Source organism: Tubulanus polymorphus, chromosome 6 (assembly GCF_964204645.1).
Source record: "Tubulanus polymorphus chromosome 6, tnTubPoly1.2, whole genome shotgun sequence".
Classification (NCBI taxonomy): domain Eukaryota; kingdom Metazoa; phylum Nemertea; class Palaeonemertea; order Tubulaniformes; family Tubulanidae; genus Tubulanus; species Tubulanus polymorphus.
In genome coordinates, this window is record NC_134030.1 from 15,319,402 (window position 1) to 15,338,387 (window position 18,986).

Here is an 18,986-nt window from a genome sequence, read left to right on the forward strand (position 1 = left end):
AATAGTGTTGATTTTCGGTACCATGGTTTGGCTTAATGAGTTCTCGAGCCCACAAAGATTTCATAATGATCGAGTTATTTTTAGGGGACTTATTCTTGAAAAACACGTAAAAACCCTGCGTTTTAGCACTAAGTAATGGCATGTTTTCACATATGAGAATTTGCATACTTGGAATTGAAATATATAAAAGTTCAATCCTTCCTGGAAGTCTGGATGTACTTTTCGACCAACAGGCCCTCACTTTATATTCGACCAACAGGCCCTCACTTTGTAAACGCCCTAAACTTTCTCGCTTCTATTTTTCTGAGTTGACCTTGTTACCTGAGCTACATTGAACGTGATTGGCTGTTTGTTGGATATATGGGAAATTCCGGGATCTTCTGATGTAATTGGGAAACCCATTGGAAAACCCAATGTGGAAACCAAAACAAAATGGCGAGCATTTCATTTGACTAGGTATCGTATGTTCGCTTATAATTTGTTCGGTGTTACGAATATAACCGAGTAGGCTATTCAATTCAGTATCCAATCTAGCAAGTATGGCGATTCCAATGGAGTTTTGGCTTAGATTTGTCTTGTCAATGCCTTAAAGACCTGCTAACCTGTATGGTTTAACCGCAGTCGTCGGCTTTTTGTGAACAGTGTTACTGCTCTACTCTATTCAATTTTAGTACGTTCTTTGGTGGAATTGTGAGCGGTGATAAATTAATAATGGACTAAATAGTCTGTAGACAATAGCGGGCAGTTGAATGCTCTCAGCTTTTCATCGAATCAACAGTCAGCTTTTTCAACTGATTTAGAGGTGGGAGCTAATCTACACACATATACCCTTATATATATATATCGCTATCGTACTATGAAAATCCGTGCAAAGCGATCCATAGAGAATGTACACAAACACAGATGAGACTGGGAGAAGTGGAGCATTGGGCGCGTATTTTAATTTAATTCAAGGATGAAAAAGTTTGGAAATTGCGAGTATAATAATATCTTGTATGTATTAATCGAGTAATAAAGGGCTAAGAATTAATGAAGTGATTAGATTTAGAATAAAATATTGTTGTTTTAAGAGTTTGTTCAGCATATCGTCAGTTGATGGTCTTAATTCGGTGATCTATTCTACATTCGATTGCAATCCAAATTGATCTATAGTTAGTATAATATTTTTGACAATATACACTCAATGATTTGATGGTGAGCCACAGGGCCATTGGACCTTTATTCATCAATTTGAGCGCCTTAAAACTTTATATCTTGAACCCACCCTGGTTAGGGATTTAGCATCTACAAACAAGTTCATTGGGATATTACAATGTCTTCTGTTTACCACAATGTAGTATGTTTTTTAAAAGATTTAACGAAATGAAATGAAACATATATGAAGTTAAGTTGCTCCTATGCTGTATCCTATTCTCATTAATAACGCAGTACATCTGAAAAATGTAAGGGCTTAGCATCAATTTATTCTCATAACTGTAGAAATCTTAACTGATTTGATGAATGGCTGAATAAGTTTATCCTTTTCAATGCTGCCAAATGTTAACCATAAGTGCTGGAGATATTTTGAAATTCCACCCCAGTACCTCAGTGACATTTTTTTTTCTTTGAATACCACATTTTTGAAGAAATTAAGTAAATTCGCCGTCGCAATATTTAGAATCTGTCCAAAATCGACATTTGGTCGCGGCAATCAAAAATTGCTTCCAACGCCCCTGTATCTTGAGTAGACTAGTGGTTTACTCTACTTCCCGGCCAGATGTTGTGGTTAGCAGTTGGAAAACTAGACAAAAATCTAGATAACTAAATTTCTTTCGAGATTTTAGCCCCACACACATTAGATTAAACACATCATGTTTCTGGATGAGTGTGGATTGGTTTTAACTGGTTTGCTGCGCAGGCTCTTGCACTACCAGTGTGTATTGCATTTGGGTAGCTTCTGCAGCCAGCCCTACATTGGAAGAGTTTGTCAAGACTTTCAATATTCAGCCACCCTCTAATTGGCAATATATGAATGTTATCTGAATATTTCTCATATTGTGAAAAATATTCTTCCAAAAAATAAAATAGTTTCCCCACCTACCTGTACCCTACCTTAAATGTCTATTTTTATGGACTTTCGCTTTGGCTGGTCCATTTTGCTATCGCATATGAAACTTTCTTCCTTTGGTACAAGATAACTTTCAAACGAGGCTTAGTTTCTCTTTGGAACTTTCAAAACATTCAATGCAGTAATAAAATCTCTAACCCTATTGAATTTCATCAGAATCCATTGCTTATTTATTAATTTAGTTACTTATTTGTTGTTGGAACTATATTTCGTTTCGGAAGAACACACCCAGCTAGCACACAACGTTCATACAACATTCGGAAACGTTCGTGAAAGTTGTGTGATTTTCTAAACATTGTCATCCAAGAGCCTGCAGCAAATTATTAGTTAAGTCAGATATCATCAATATAGCCCGTTTTAAGCAAATCCCGACGTGGATTCCTATGGTTTAATACCATTGGAAAGCAAGATTCAAACTTTCGGGAGTAAAGAAAAATATGGGATTCGAAACTGATGGATATCGTGACATATCAAAACAGGAAGTGTTCGCCATTGTTCAGCAATCAGCTTTAAGCGGCGTGTTTAAGGGATTTAAGAATCATTTATTTACTAAGGTACGTTATTCAATCCACAAATTTTGATACTTTCAATATATGGAAAAATACCAATAGAATGTTTTTGAAACAATCTTTTATGTAGAAACCCACGTTAGAGACCTTTTCGTCGGGTTTTATATCAATGAAATGACCTAAACTGTTGTTCTCCAATAACAAGCATAACAATCCCTGTATGTATGGATGAAATGAACTTCAAGGCTTAACACAACTGTGAAAATAAAAGTTTCTATATTATTTCCTTTTTATTTTAGGAATCACAAAGGCTGCCAGCTACGCTGTAACCACGACGAGTGGTGCACTGGAGAACTAACTTACGAGTGAATAATTTCGATATTATACATGTATATATACGTAGTTACAAAATAAAAGTTAGGTAAAATAATTCAAATATTAGTTAGTTGAAAGGGATTTATTCGAGATCATGAAAGAGGACATCATGGTTATAATGTAACGTCATATGAACATTATTAGAACGTTTTTATCAAGCTCAATGGTTGCAGAGAGGTTGTGAAGTAACGTTCAGTCAACGTTATCAAAAACGTTCTGTGAACCTTAAATACATTTACAAAAAAACGTTCTACAAACGTTGCACGAACGTTCAACATTAACGTTAAAACGTTAGTGAAAAACTTTTAGAAAACGTTCTTTGGACGTTTTTTTGTTAGCTGGGCCTGCCCTTTTACATATATTCATGCTTCACACACGTGCGTGATACATTATACTTGCTGCTTTGTGGTGTGTAACCGGCTGGTTTGTTGTATCGGCAGGCTGGTTGGGAACTAGCATTTACACCAGCGGTGCAGGATTCCATCCATCAGGAACAACAAGGCAGTTAAACCTTTTATGTACAATCTTTATTGCATCCCGGAATAAGAATGATTATCATAATGAAAAGTCACAGATGGTTTTTATGCTGGACGCCAAATATCACAATAAATCTATCAACTAAAACTGGGCGAGTGGCTCAGTTACTATGATGGTTGTCTATTTTTAGAGAAACTGACGACGACCTACGCACTGAAGAGAATGAATGCATGAACAACTTACATGCAATTTTTTTAGAAAATAAAGCGAGACGATTTTGAAGAGTAAAGTCTATTTCGATGAAATCAAATGGGACATATTAGATAAGATATTTTACAAGCAACAGCGCCGAGGCAGCGTGGCGTGTAGTGAGAAGAACATGCCTCAATACGTGGCTTAGTTGTAGTTTTTCAGGAAACCAGGTACTTGGCACTTGGCCAGGGATATGAATACAATGTCACACTCACGTTGAGGCTGACTATCACTGCTACATATAATTTTTTTGATGTGTTACCTTTACTCAGCTCAAAAAAAATCCTGCTAGATATTATATGACACAATATCAATGATGCAGTCAACAAAAATGTATATAAACTTCATTTGCGCATGCATTTATTGATGATCCTCCGACGCTAAACAAACGTTATTGATCAGAGACACGTGCCATATGCAGTGAGCGCTCTCGTAGATATTGATAGTAGGCTCCGAACACTGAGCTGCCAATCATTCTAGAGACCGCCGTTATCTTAGAAGTTGGCTACGTTCCAACTACTAGAACATTTCACGCATCCGATTTCATAACTTTGTAGGCACATCTTGTTGATTTAGCTTCCCGTAAATTACGCATACCACAACGAAACCGAAAAAAATTTAAGCAGGGCAGTAAAAAACATTAGGCAGGGCGCTGAGATTTTAGCATGGTAGCATTAAATTTTAGCAGGGCGACCCGCCCTGCTAAAACAGCCCGTGGAGAACACTGACTTTCATCTTGGGCTTTTTGATTACTTGGAGCACGGATTCTCTGAAATTCTGCAAAAAATCTTTGAATATAGGTATTCATTTCCATTCATAATTTGAAAAAAGAGATTTTTTCTTCATATTTTCTGTCCTTATTTTCGATCTTATTGTCTGTAAAAAGTCAGTTTTCTCCCATCATTTGGATTCAATCCATTTCACTCTTTTTCATTTGTTCTGCTTAATAGTGTTACAATTTAATTTTGATGCTGATTAAACATAGACTCATGTAAGTTTAGGAAAGTCCATAATAAGAAATGTGTTTCTTGTTAACCTTTTTTGACTACAAAATAATTAATTGAAATAGATGAAATAGAACTTTGATCTCAAGAATTGTAAAGATTTTTAGCCCACTTGGGACTTTAGTCGTCCGCCCGTCCGTAGACGGAATCCAGTTATTTTGGGAAGTTTTGAAGACGCTTCTAGGTAATGTCTTGATATTTGGTTTATACTTGTATCTACCCTAGACACATCTTCAGCCCGAAAAAACTGGCCCTGTCAGAATCAAGATGGCCGACTGGCAGCCATTGTTGTTCGCCAAAATCCGCACTTATTACACGTTTTTGAACTTTTTGAGGGAAATTTTGAAGAAGCCTTGATCAATTACCTTGATCCTTTGTATATATTTGTATATATCAGCATAACAAAAATTGGGTTGATCGGACTCAAGATGGTCGTCCTAAGACCTTTTAAGTTCCCAAAAATGTTAATTTTGGCCCGAATTCTGAGTCCTGTAGCTTCCTACTGGTTTGCCATTTCTCATTGCAATTGCTGATGGGTATTCTTTGTAAATGGATGTTTTATACCTGAGACAGGTATTTTTGATCAGCCAATTATGACGCAATTGGCGGCCATCTTGGTGTCATTAGTACTCATTCGTAGCTGGGAAAAAGTTTTTTGATACCTTACCTTTTGATACATTATATTGATACCTAAGCATATTTTGTTACAACAATGAATTAGAATGTTGTAGCTTATAACGTGTTCTATGATTGTGATGAGTTTCAAGTTCATTGGCCACCAGGGGGCATTGAATAATACAATATCTTAGTATTTCTATATTATATTTGTACCAATACATATTTCGTTACCACAATCAATTGCAAAGTTGTAGCTCATGACATCGTCTATGATTGTGGTGAGTTTTAAGGAAATAAGTTATTCTATATGGTCACCAGGGGGCGTTGAATAGTAGAATAACCTAGTATTTCCTTATTATATTGGTACCTAGGCATATTTTGTTACCATGATCAATTGCAAAGTTGTAGTTCATGATATGTTCTACAATTATGGTGAGTTACAAGGTTATTGGGTTTTGAATATGGTCACCAGAGGGCGTTGAATAGTAGAATAACTTAGTATTTCCATATTAAATTGGTAACGAGGCATATTTTGTTATCACAATCAATTACAAAATCGTAGCTGCTGAAATGTTTTATGATTGTGGTGAGTTTCAAGGTCATTGGTTTTTGTGGGCATGGTGTCCCTGGACCCCTAGTTCATAAATGCCCTTGCCAAACAAGCTCCAGTTTTCAAGGTAAACCACTTTGCCCATGGGCTATTTATTCATTCTTTATCACAGTCGGTGGACTTATTTTTTTTACTACGCTTATTAAAGATTTCAAGTGGTCACTTTTTACCGTGGGTCTGTCAGGTAACAGGAAACAATTTTTTTAGGCCTAGCTGCTACTGAGTAGAGCAGGCTCATTCACAATTTGGCAGCTGACAAGAATGTCGATCAAGATAACATCTTTGTTATAATTTTTCAGATATAAATCTCAACAGATTCCTGCAATCGCTGCTAAATCGGAGACTGGTAATAATGTAACGCTCTACAGGGTGAAAGATCATATAGATATCAGTAATGGACCTATGATTAGTAATACATCTCAAATAGGGAGATATAGCATAGTTGGCGTAAGTTCATTAATTGTGACATAGGCATATCGTTGAAGGGGGGTACGTGTAACTTAATTCAGATGAGTCATGCATCCCTTTCTTTCACATGTAAACCCCTTTCATTCAGGTTATCTTATGAATGATTATAATTTTTTTTATTAGGTAAATCCTATAGACACCCCAGATTATGGCTGTTTGTTTCGAATACAAGGCCTATCAACTCCGAAACAGCTCTGGGTAAGTTAAGTCAGATTCCGTAAAATAACGAGTGTGGTAATTTAGAGACATCCCTTTCAGTAAAAACTATCATGTTTTCTGCGCCCCGGGGTGGCTATGAAAATTTTGACAATCATCTGGATACATTAATTCTACCCAAATTGAATTCAGAAAAAAGTTATCATCCATCTAGGTATGTGCAACATGAATCGACATTAAACCGATCCGGATTCGATTAAGATCAATGCATCTACAGCGTTAGCAAAGGCAAAAGGATTTCTCTGTTTTTGTTTGAATTTTTGATTAACATGTTTTTCTGTGGACCTTCTACCCTTTGATCATTACTAGGAGTTTTACCATCTTAGGGCTTCCTCCTACAGGGAGGGTTTCAAACCATTTACCGCTCAGAAATTGACTTAACTGATTGCTTCTTGTATTATCATTTGTCTTGGCAATTCACAGATAGAAATGATTGGAATTAAATTCGCAGATAGAAATAATTGGAATTATGCAGGATAGAATTAAGTCAATTTCTGATGGCTGCCAGTGTCATCACATCAAAGCTGGCTATGTGTACGGTGTATAGTTGACAGGTGTTCGGTGATAGTTTTTCATACCATGTTATTAATGCCAAAATTGTATCGTTTTCTAGGTTGATTGGTGGACATGGGACATTCTACTTGAAAGAGCGGCTAAATTGGTAAGTTATGCAATGGAACTAACTTAAATAAAGATCATCTCATACTCATCTGGTTGAGGGGAAATGCAGATAAGTCCTATTCTAATACCCGGTTGATTTTGCCAATAGAAAGATAGCAATTGTTTCTGAACTCTGCGCAGGTTCTGAATATCTTAAAAAGCAAAAACATAGGCTATTTCTAAGCTCCATCAGTAAAATGAATCAAGTGAACTTGTCCATGGACTACCTTGTGGATCATGGATTGGAAATAGAGATTCTGGAAAATATTTCGTCAACTTTGCCTATTATTGAACTTTTCAATTTACATTAGATGTATCGCTTGATCAATTATCTTCATAATCTTGCCTTGAAAAAAGCCCCCAATATGAAGAAAAACCCAATTGAATTGAACTTATTGAACATTGGCGATATATTCAACCATATATCCTACAAGAAATACCGTAAAAACCAGCGTATAAGTCGAGTTTTTGATCCTTGATTTTACCACTAAATTGTTGACCTCGACTGAGTACCGTTTTCTACTAAGTATTTTCAGGTCACAAGAAATATTGATTCTACCAGACAAAACAATTCATTTAAAACGATGTATTCATATATGCGCGCTCATAGCAGCGCTTAATACATTAGGCTATATATAGCCTGTGACTCGCACTACTGTATCACTGTATGGTAGTGTATTATACCTTAGTGTGAGTGTAACAGTCTATTGATTAACACACAGCAGGAATCAGGCCGACGCGCGGCGGCGTGCGTGAAGGCGCACATCGTTATCAAAACAAACTATTCAATATAATGATACAAGTAATTATTCTTCTAAGAGAAGGGACTCGACTTATAAGCCGGATATATGTTAAAATCATGAAATGTAGGTCTAAAAATCGTCCTCGACTTATACGCCGGTTTTTACGGTATACCCTATGCTTTGTTTTTTGCCGATATTCTCTGAATTTGGGTCCATCACCACTGATTTTTTCATACGATACCCTGGAATTGCGGTGTTGAGTTTAGCCACCAGCAATATCTGCCATCTTTTCTGTCTGGTGTACTGGAACAAACGTGTTTGGATAATCACCCAATCACTTTGGGATTTTGGGTAAGAGAGGCTAGATGCTCTCTAAACGACGAGTCTGCTTGGTTTGGGGTTTTTTCTTTCACATCGTCATTAGCTGGCAATAACGTTGCTGTCGTATAATTAGCTATCCCATAATATTTCTCCTTGGCTTCTTGCTATGGTGTGTGTGTGTAGCTAGTTAATAGTATAGTTTCAATTGAAACTCTCCAGACTCGATATACAGCCCCTTGGACTGATGCTAAGGGCAGTCAAGGCTGCTTTAACCGAGAAACGCCTTTTCTTTTCTTCTGGACCCAGCCTTCCAGTTTTCCTAGATCCTTCTGATTAGTTATGTCATTCATCGCTTCTGCGCAATATCTTGTAAAAGTTTGGTTTGGCCCTTTATGTAAGTGCTATTGCAGCAGGCAATCTTTTCCAGATACAGACCTTTGCCAAATTGTTATTGGAAAACTTCTATGAAACTTTGCTGGTATATTGTAAGGTTTTAATGATGACAGGACTAGAGTGAGTCACTGGGAAATCAGTACCATGTATCAATCATGCAGTCCTATAGTGCTTATCGCAGTCCATGGCTCAACGTCACAACAATGTTTTTAGCATTGGTTGACGTCTATGACAACATGCCAATGCTAGTAAAATGGATCAAAAGTTTTGGCAAAAAAGCGCCGACACTTCTCATTTTCATAGTATGGCCACCTCAAAAGAAAACCCTGTTTCTCGGGGCCCGAGCAACCCGATATTTCGTCGTTTTAAATAACCATTTTCCGAATAATATATAATTGCCTACCGGCCCTTTTTCAAAATTCTGGGTGGAATAACCTTTTTAAAAAATATGTATAAAGCCGACCGACTACCTAACTCTCCATTCTCGTAATTTTTGGCTCAAGTTAGCGAGCCTATGTTAACGGTCTGGCCGATTGGTATGTTTAAAACACTAAGCTCAAAGCTATTTTAGCATTCTCAAACGCAATTTCAGTAGCCTGTAATTTCACTACTAATGGCAGGAATGAAAATCTTCTGACCATAGACGGATTTCCGACCTTTTCTAACATTTTCTTCATTCCTGAGAACAGTGTAAATCACCTCAATCGCTTTAATCACCTCAATCGCGGGCGTCCCATCAGACATCAGAGCGCTCCGTAGTTAGGAGTGCTCCTTAAGATGGTTTTCGGCAGTTGTTAGCACAACTGTGGAGTCGGAGAAACCAATATGGCGTCTCATTCAAAAAGCGGCTCTAATTGAGGCCCAAACTATTAACATTTTGACCAAAAGGAAGTAAGTTTTTTGGCTAAAAGTTACTGATTTTTGTTCCCCAAAAAAATTCTTTTTTTTGAAAACATTTTCCAACTTTTTCAATATGAGCCGTTTTCATCCCTGTAATGGGCGAATTGAATGGTTTAAGCAAAAATATATTTTGTAATTTGTTTTTCTTTATGAAGCACAAAGTTGAAAGCTGTGGGTTTCATAGTTTTTGAGAAATTAACCAAAAAGTGTCAAAAATTCGATTTATTTGAGCACGTTTTTTTATGCAGAATCTTTAACTGTCCAAAATAACACATATGAAAATTCAATGCTATCTGTTTCGAAAGAACTTCATATCGCCAAGATCCGATGCTTTGTTCGGTAGTTATGGGCTTTCAAAGACAAAACCCCCCAAAATCTTGGTTATGTATAATTTGTGTTGACCCAGTTTTGACTTCCATAATGACGTCATAACATTGAATGAGGAGGATCAGCTGGTGCGCGTTATTTCACAAACAAAATGGCGGCACGATTGATTAGGTTGATATTCATCATTGCTAGCGCGAATACTGATATTCAAGGCGTATGATATAATGATTTATTGTGTGCGATATGTTCAATGATTCATCCAGTTTTGATATCCCGTGCGTAAGGTAACGTTGCATCAAGATATCTGACAAAAATGTGGTTTCAAAATGCGGAAATTTACTTCCGTGGTCGCCACACGGCTGATTTACTGATAGCATCGAATTTTCATGGGCTTGCAAGCATGCAAGCCCATATCGCTATCACATGGATTGATAACTTGCTGTAATAAAATCTAGGTTCCTTTCGTATACTGGCTATATCGGTTGTTGTTTTCATTGTTTTACAAGGTATGCAGCGCATTGATCAGTCTCGAAATTGGTATTCATGCGCGGCATAGTGCTGCTGATAATTCAATTCATTATTTATTGACACAAAATTTCACAAAACATTTACTTTCACGTTTTAAAAAATTCTTTGAATTTTCTTTTACTTTCATTGGGTGCTTGCGTTAGCAGCCATTTGTAAAATCTCTGTATGAATATTTATATTTTTCAGTTTAAATATCTAAAACTTAAGAACTGCTTTTCAGTAAAATAAATTCTGAATTGACTGGTTCCGTCTCTTCAAAGAGCCAGGGGGCGGTAGCCTATGGTGGCAATAAACTTTATAGGATGATCGTAGTGGATTGTCATTTGAAGGAAATGTAACTTTGTTAACTGCGGCACAGCGATTAGCGTTCGCGTTGAAAACAGTCGTGTACAGTTGCGTAGGCAATATCGCCTTATACTCTCGTGTTCACTGCGTGTTTTTCTCAGATATAGAGTACGCACACAAAGATGTAGGTTGCGCGTAACACTGATTTGTCTGAGTGAAGATGTAAGCTATGTAAAGAAATCCTATCGTGAAATTATCAAAAATGGTGTCAGTCGGTAAACTTTGTTTCGTCAGTAACCGGCACTGGCCTCAAAATTGAAGAACTTGGGAGCTTCTGTCCTGATTGGTCCGTATGATGATGAAACCCAGGCTCTCACCTAGTTTTAACCGTATATTATCGGTTTACATCATTCAAGGGACGTATTTAAATTATGAACATTTGTTCAGACAAAAGGCCCATATCACTTTTTCGAAGATTAAATTCTCGTTAAATAAAAGTCAGTTATCATTAGAAGTTCGCACTGACCAAAATTGAGTGCTTTTTTATATATATTTTTCTCTTGTTTGATTTTCAATGAAATGAATTTTTGCGTACCGGTAGCCTACGTGACAGATTTTTTACTTCACACCAATTTGGCGAGCCACTGGTCAATTGGTCCTTTATTTTTTTCTTTTTAATCAAATCATGATGTTGGCACTGAGATCAACATCATTAAAAATATTTCATTACATCGGATTTAACAATTTGATTCTGGAAATGATGCAGCCATGCTTAGACAACTTTGCCCATCGGACATTGCTGGCAGCCTTGGATTGTAAAATTCCAGGAATTCCGTGAAATATGTTCAAAATATAGTTTTTTTTTATAGGTAATTGTATACAAACACATCAATTTCATTATAGATTTTTATCATTGTGGTCTACTAGCTGTTAATCATATTCCTCACTAAAAATTTGGTCCTGTAAAAAGTATTTACGGCGACCTACCCCCATTCTTATAAGTATACCCAAAATTGTTTTTCTAGAAAAAGAAAAAAAATTCCCTACCTACCTACCCATATTGTAGTCAGTAACCTGTCTGTGGTTTAGTTTCACGATCGGATATTTTCACAAACCACAGTCAGGAATGGGAAGGTCATTTTTGTATGCAATCTTCGTCAGCCAATTTGACTGACGAGTTATTTGCCTGGCATTTCATTGTCTCTAAAGATATCTGTCTAATTTTTGTTGTAATCAACGCACAACAGATTCGTAGTTTGTCTGATGCCTATAACACCTCACCTGATGATCTTAATCCATGTGCAAATCGGCCGTAAAGTGAGAGTAAATTTCCATCGAGTCAACAGCTGCCATTTGGAAAATTACTGGAGGGTGCTGGCACCTGTGAACTGAGGCCAGGACAACAGCACAAACTAACGAAGCGAAACGACGAAATTGAAAAAATTAAGAAATCAATACTTATTCACATTTTTCTTTTACCAGAATTTATTATTTCATTATTTATTATGGAAAACACGAAGATTTGAAATATAAGTTGAAAAACCATCAAAAATAAAAATTGTAGGTCCCCTTGTCTTATCATGCCACATGTGCAATACAGAGAAATGGCGGCCAATGGCGAAATTTGTGGAGAAATTAATTAATTTCTCAAAATAATGTTGATTAATCACTCGAAACATACATAAAATTGGATTATTTCGAAAGGTACCTGTGTTAGTTTGTGAATTAAGCCATTAATTGTGGACTGAAGTGAATAGAAAGTATATTTTTGAAATGTTACTTTTTTCAACCGTGTTTTGGCCCTTGTCATCCCTAACGTTGGCATAAGCCCATCCGATTATAAAAAGCTTACCACCATCGATTAGGTAACCAACTACCCATATTGGTGATTGCCCTCCCCGAGAGACAGGATTTTTTTTCGGTGTGGCCTAACTTCAAATTAAAACTCTGTTCACCTTAAACATTGAGACACAGCCCAAAATGACTCCACATAATGTTTTGATTACTCCCTAAAACATAGCATCGCCAGATTTATGATTTAATGGTCCAAAAAGTTATATATATCGCATTTTGCTCGCATAGTGATCATTCCTACGGTTATTATAATAGACTAGCCAACATCATCAGATCAATAAAGAATCGCTTTATTAAAGACTCATGTTTAGAGACGACCATATGTATATATATGTATATATATATATATATATATATATATATATATATATATATATATATATCTTTAATCTATTTAGCAATCATCATTGTTTGCAAAAAATATACATTGAAAAAGTACATTGTATCTACAATTTCTTTCAGAATAAGTCAACATACCCGTCGCTGATTGGTTTTGAATCCAGACAATCATTGCCTGACACAGTGAAGGACAATCGGAGCTGATTAGAATATTCAATTTGATAATTGGCTACATTTACGTTTTGAAAGTTACCTTACATCAATCAAAAAGTATATGATATAATTTTAGACTGGAATTATATGCAGTAAACCCCCACTTATATCAGTTCATATGGAATTTGGATTGGACATCATTGGACATTTTATGTACATCCAGAGTTGTCGAATAAACACTATAATCCGTGTAAACTGTAGATAAATGAAGAAATCCCACACTTCGAATTTGAAATTATACTATCAAATTTATTATTACGAAACCACAACGTTTCGGCTGTTGACTAACAGCCATCATCAGGTGGAATGACCAGAAAAACAAGTTACAAAGCATATAAACTCACAGGATCTAAAATAAAAGCAGTGTGTCAAAACTTAAGATAAACAGACCAAGCAATAAAACATCAAGGGGTACCGTGGAAACCACAGCAATTCTAAACAGTTCAGAGTAAAACCAAATTATGTAACTAAGTGAAGTGGACTGAAGAGGGTGGCGATAACAGAGTGACACATAGTGACATCAACCCAAATCTAATAAAGAGTTGATGTGTCTGGATAATAATTGATTAAAACCAGTATTTAAATTAGTAGATAAATTGGATTTCGAAAGTTTACATATAAGGGCTGATTCCACTATGTGTCTCTTATGAATATCTTTACAAGGATAAATAGGTTTCGAATTCTTAAAGTCAAATTGGTGATTGGTTGTAAAGACATGATTCGCTATTCCACTCTCAGGCTTTTGGTTGCGGATATCTATTTTGTGTTCTTTAATACGCTGACTGAGATTACGTCCCGTTTCGCCGATGTACATCATATTACAGTCTTTACATGGTATCTTATAGACCCCAGACTCAATTAGCTCACTGTAGGTATCCGCAACCAAAAGCCTGAGAGTGGAATAGCGAATCATGTCTTTACAACCAATCACCAATTTGACTCTCAGAATTCGAAACTTATTTATCCTTGTAAAGATATTTATGAGAGACACATAGTGGAATCAGCCCTTATATGTAAACTTTCGAAATCCAATTTATCTACTAATTTAAATACTGGTTTTTCTCCCCATAACCAATTATTATCCAGACACATCAACTCTTTATTAGATTTGGGTTGATGTCACTATGCGTCACTCTGTTATCGCCACCCTCTTCAGTCCACTTCACTTAGTTACATAATTTGTTTTTACTCTGAACTGCTTAGAATTGCTGTGGTTTCCACGGTACCCTTGATGTTTTATTGCTTGGTCTGTTTATCTTAAGTTTTGACACACTGCTTTTATTTTAGATCCTGTGAGTTTATATGCTTTGTAACTTGTTTTTCTGGTCATTCCACCTGATGATGGCTGTTAGTCAACAGCCGAAACGTTGTGGTTTCGTAATAATAAATTTGATAGTATAATTTCAAATTCGAAGTGTGGGATTTCTTCATTTATCCAGAGTTGCCACTTCTCCAGAATTCCCAATTTTTAAATTGCTAATTTAGAAGTCCGGATTTTCCAGATATTGACGAAATTCATTTTCAGCGCTGTTATAAAAGTAAACTCATTAATAAACACACTCATTTGTTGCTTGCACATTCATTCCTTCCCGTGCATCATTCGTTTGCTTCTAAAGGTAGACCACCATCCTAGTTACTGAGCCACTAACCTAGTTTTCCTTACACTGCTAACATGCTACTGAAGTGTAATACATGTATGACTATGTCGTTTATTGATATTATATGTTATTAGTGGCCAGCATTAAGCATGGTGACTTTTCATTAATTTCAGTGTGATTGTTGGCTATTTTTTAAAGCCTCAGGTGCTCTGATAGGGCTTTTAATTAGAAAATGTTTTCAAGTGTGATTGTTGGCTATTTTATATAGCCTCAGGTGCTCTGATAGGGCATCAAATTAGAAAATCTTTTCATTTGCAGAAGTGGCAACTCTATACCTATTAGTTTACCTGTGGACAAAAGATAATATCTGCTGTAGGGTGTGGGGTGTGCTTTTCCACCAAGGTCTGTTATCATTCCAGTATTCAACTGGCGGCAGCATGTTTATGAAGAAAATACACTATATCAAGCCCAATTTCTTGATTATGCCAAATTCCGTGTTCTGAAAACACCAGCAAAGGAATAATAAAAGACTGTATTCGATGTATTCTACCTTAAGGGAGCATCTAAAAATTTCAATAGTTCTGTCAATTAGAATTACTGTCCAATTGGTTTTAGACACATGCCAAAACTGGAACTATTGATTTTCTAATGAGAGACCACAGACAAAGATAAGACATTCTCACAAGTGTATTTCGATCTCAACTTTTAAATGAAAAATAAATTAGCAAAATTACAAGTGGAAAACCAATTAAACTCTAAATATGCTATCTTTATTGCACCAAAATAAATCGATAGTTTGGCAGTCGAGATGAATCCGTGGGAGGCCTTAACCCCCACCACCTTCCGCGAGTTATTCTAATTGAAGTAACTATCGAAATTTTGAGATGCTCCCTACCTAATGTAAGGATCATGTTATAGTCAATGTTTTGAATGAAAAAAGAAAATTTGTAAAAAGAATTAGCTGAAATTGTATTATCATTGTTTTAGTGTATGAGAATAGACTCTTGGTTCACTCAGTAGCATTGGAAGGGTATTTTTCCATTGAATTTAGAATCAATTAACAAATGGAAGTATTCCCGTCAGAAAACGTTCCCTGTACTGACATAATAGCCAAGTTGCTTTAGACAACTGGCGCCCGCCATAAACGACTTTTAGAGTAAGCCAACCATCAGCTGTCGCCACCTTCCCTACTCATCTTTGTTTTATGGCGCGTAGAAAGATGGTCGTCATCGACTAACTTTACTGGCTAAATCGACATTTTTACAGGTGAGAGCGATCCATCGATCGTCCCTTTTTATTACAATCTTTTTCGGTCGTAGTCGTGCCCACTTATATAAATTTAATTTTTAGTTAATTCGGCCTTTTTTCGTTTACCTCCTCGACGGTGCGTAGGGGTGTGGTTTCACGTTTCTAAGTGACAGCGGCTTATTCAACGCACGTGGCTGTTCATCGTTTTATTGTTCAGGTCATGTAGGCCATTTATTATCTCCCGATTCCCTATTATAGTTACTCTAGGGACTGCAAAGGGTGTTATTGTATCGGTAGAGGAGTTATTATTACAAGTAAGTAATACCGTATTCAATTTTATTTTGAATTATAATAGATTTTATAGTTGCAGATTATTAATTTCAGATGTCCGATCAAGGACAGGGACGTTGTGTGGTGCGCTCTTGCCCCTTTTTTGGGGGGGAGGGGACTCACAAAATCTGTCGTGCTTGCCGAAAGGCTAAGCGGGGCACCAGCTGCAACCACTCCGCCCCCTGCGGGGAATGCATGGAGTGGTCGGAGGAATCATGGACTCGACTGGACAAACCACAGACCCATAAGTCTAAGTCAAGCTATATTCCTCCACGCAGCTTAGACCAGAGCGAAGCTCAGGCGCAGCTTCAGTCCGGTGCCCAGGACCGACAGGCTAGTCTGGACCCACCCGCCGGTGATGGGTCTCAGATGAAGAAGGCCGCCTAAGATTGGGCTCGCGAGAGATCCCGGACCCCGGTTCGCTCGAAACCCGGCCCGGCCCCAAGTTCTGCGCGTAGATCCCGGTCCCCTCAGGGGTCACGGAGGTCTACCCGAGGACGGACCCGCTCGCGTTCGAGTTCCTCTGACGTCTCATCGTCAGGGAATGCCTCATCACGGAGGTCAGGGGATTCCTCTTCCGAGGGCCTTAGGTCCCGCAGGTACAGAGGGAGGTACAATGTTGCACTAGTAGGCGATCACGTAGGTCACGTCTGCGAGCTCTCAGGTTCATAGAACCTGGAGGGATTATCGTCCCTATAAAGAAGGGCCCCGAGCACACGGACGTAGTAGGTCCCGGTCTAGATCGCGATCACCGGTTAGGACCCAGTGCGCCATAAAGGTCAGCCTAGGGATCCTACTCCACAGCCTCTGCCTCCGCCGCTGTCTGCTGGAACATCGGGGGACAGGGATTTATCGCAGATTTGTGATTTTTTCAAGGCGGAGTTGAACTGGCTCAGAGCTAAAATCCAGCAGGGAAAATCTCGCTCCCAGGAGACTGAGCCCCACCCCGAATCGCTCTCGGAAGAGGACGAGGAGCAAGGGGATTGATTGTCGATAGGCAACGTCAACGATTTTGAAAACGAGCCCTCCGAGAAAGAAGGGCTTTTCAGGATCAGGCTAATCGTAGCACCGTTTTGTCGGGTTCAGCTGCGGTTTTCAGGCCGTAGGCCTAGGGGCTCCTCGCCTTCACTATCTGATGTGCACGATGCGAGGATTACGGGTGACATGCCTTATAAGGAGCTCATTACGGACGTTCTTTCAAAATATGGGGGAACCGTCCCAAAGCCTCGGGTCACCCAACATAGGGGCTCCTGTGCGAAGATTTTTAAAGCCCCAGACGACCCGTATGCAGTGGTTCTCGCTCCACATCCCGATTACGCTTCGGAATGGAAGGAAGCATTAGACCCGGCTGTGTGGGGTGAGGCCTGGGCTTCCGAGGCTTGGACATGGCCGCCCTTGGAATTGGGCATAAAAGATTTTAGATTTTTCACGCCCCAGGATCCGAAAATTCTGGGTTTTAGGCCGGTTTATTATAATACCCCCACCGCGTCATTTAAGCCACAGAGCCGTATAGACACAGATTTTGATCAGCTGGGCTTGCCAACCTCGCAGCCCTTAAAGGGTAACTGACTCTTTTTTAAAGATTTTCTACTTTTTACACTAAACGATATATTATAGTATACAATAAGGCTAGGTGATTTCATAATTGGAAAAATCTTTTCAATCTAGTCAGAATTGATGATTTTGATGTTCGCGCACCTGTACAGTGTATACATTGCTTCTGCTGAACGCGTGGTACTGCGTCTGTTAATAGAAGTACGTCACGAAAGTAACGGTTCGTATAGATGTTCGTATAGAAATGAATAGGAAATAAGCTACAAGAGCAATTCAACTTAATTGTATACCTATTTGGCATTCGAATTGAGAAAAAATGCCTCTTGATTTTGAAAGTCTACATATTAATGATTATAATTAGCTGTTGAACGGACCATATCCGTTCAAACTAAGCGCAAAAATAGGATTTGAAAAGCAATCCATGGCATTTTCTAGTAGACAGCAAGGAACACGGATGTTTAAATCATCGTTTTGTATTATCATTTAGTGATAGTAAGATCATGGTTAGATCTAAGAATATTTTGACTTATGAACTGATGAAACTTAGACAGAATTAGCCGCAAGAACAATTCAATTGTTTTCTTGAAATATACTTCGTATTGGTTGTGGCTGTGGTCACAAAATTAGAATATTTCCTCATCCATCCTATTTTAAAACTTAGAAATAATGTTTGTGAAGATTTGTGATGTAATCTATCGAAACTCTTCTGCATCGTGAAACTTTAATCGAAAAATATTATTCCTTTGAATATTTGTTGTAAAGGCTGTAGAAATTTATCTGTAGAAATTTAAGTTTTTGTAGAATTTTGAAGTGTTAGTTTTCAAACTACTTAGTCTTAAATGACTATGAAAAATAGTAAATAGTAAAAAATATGAATCTATTTGTTCTTTTGTGAGATCGAAATCTGTGAACGCTTGTAAGACGCTGTATGTGTAGTATGCTTGTGGTGCTGAACTATAGGTGAACTATGCAGCAGCAGTAACCGTGCTGAGAGCTTAGCATAGTGTACTTTAATAGCTTCAGCGGATTGAAATCTGCATCTTCAATTTATCGATTT

The 18,986-nt window shown here is 37.6% G+C and overlaps 1 protein-coding gene across 1 annotated transcript in view; it reads left to right on the forward strand.

Annotated features, from left to right (window-relative positions):
• Positions 1-13,441, forward strand: part of LOC141907113 (large ribosomal subunit protein mL39-like) — a 68,539-nt gene extending 55,098 nt beyond the window's left edge. The window contains exons 7-10 of the mRNA XM_074796685.1: positions 6,252-6,399; positions 6,544-6,618; positions 7,250-7,297; positions 13,110-13,441. Coding sequence (XP_074652786.1) covers positions 6,252-6,399; positions 6,544-6,618; positions 7,250-7,297; positions 13,110-13,190 — 352 coding nt within the window. The 3' untranslated portion in view covers positions 13,191-13,441. The remainder of the gene's footprint in view (positions 1-6,251; positions 6,400-6,543; positions 6,619-7,249; positions 7,298-13,109) is intronic.
• Positions 13,442-18,986: the final 5,545 nt, after the last annotated feature.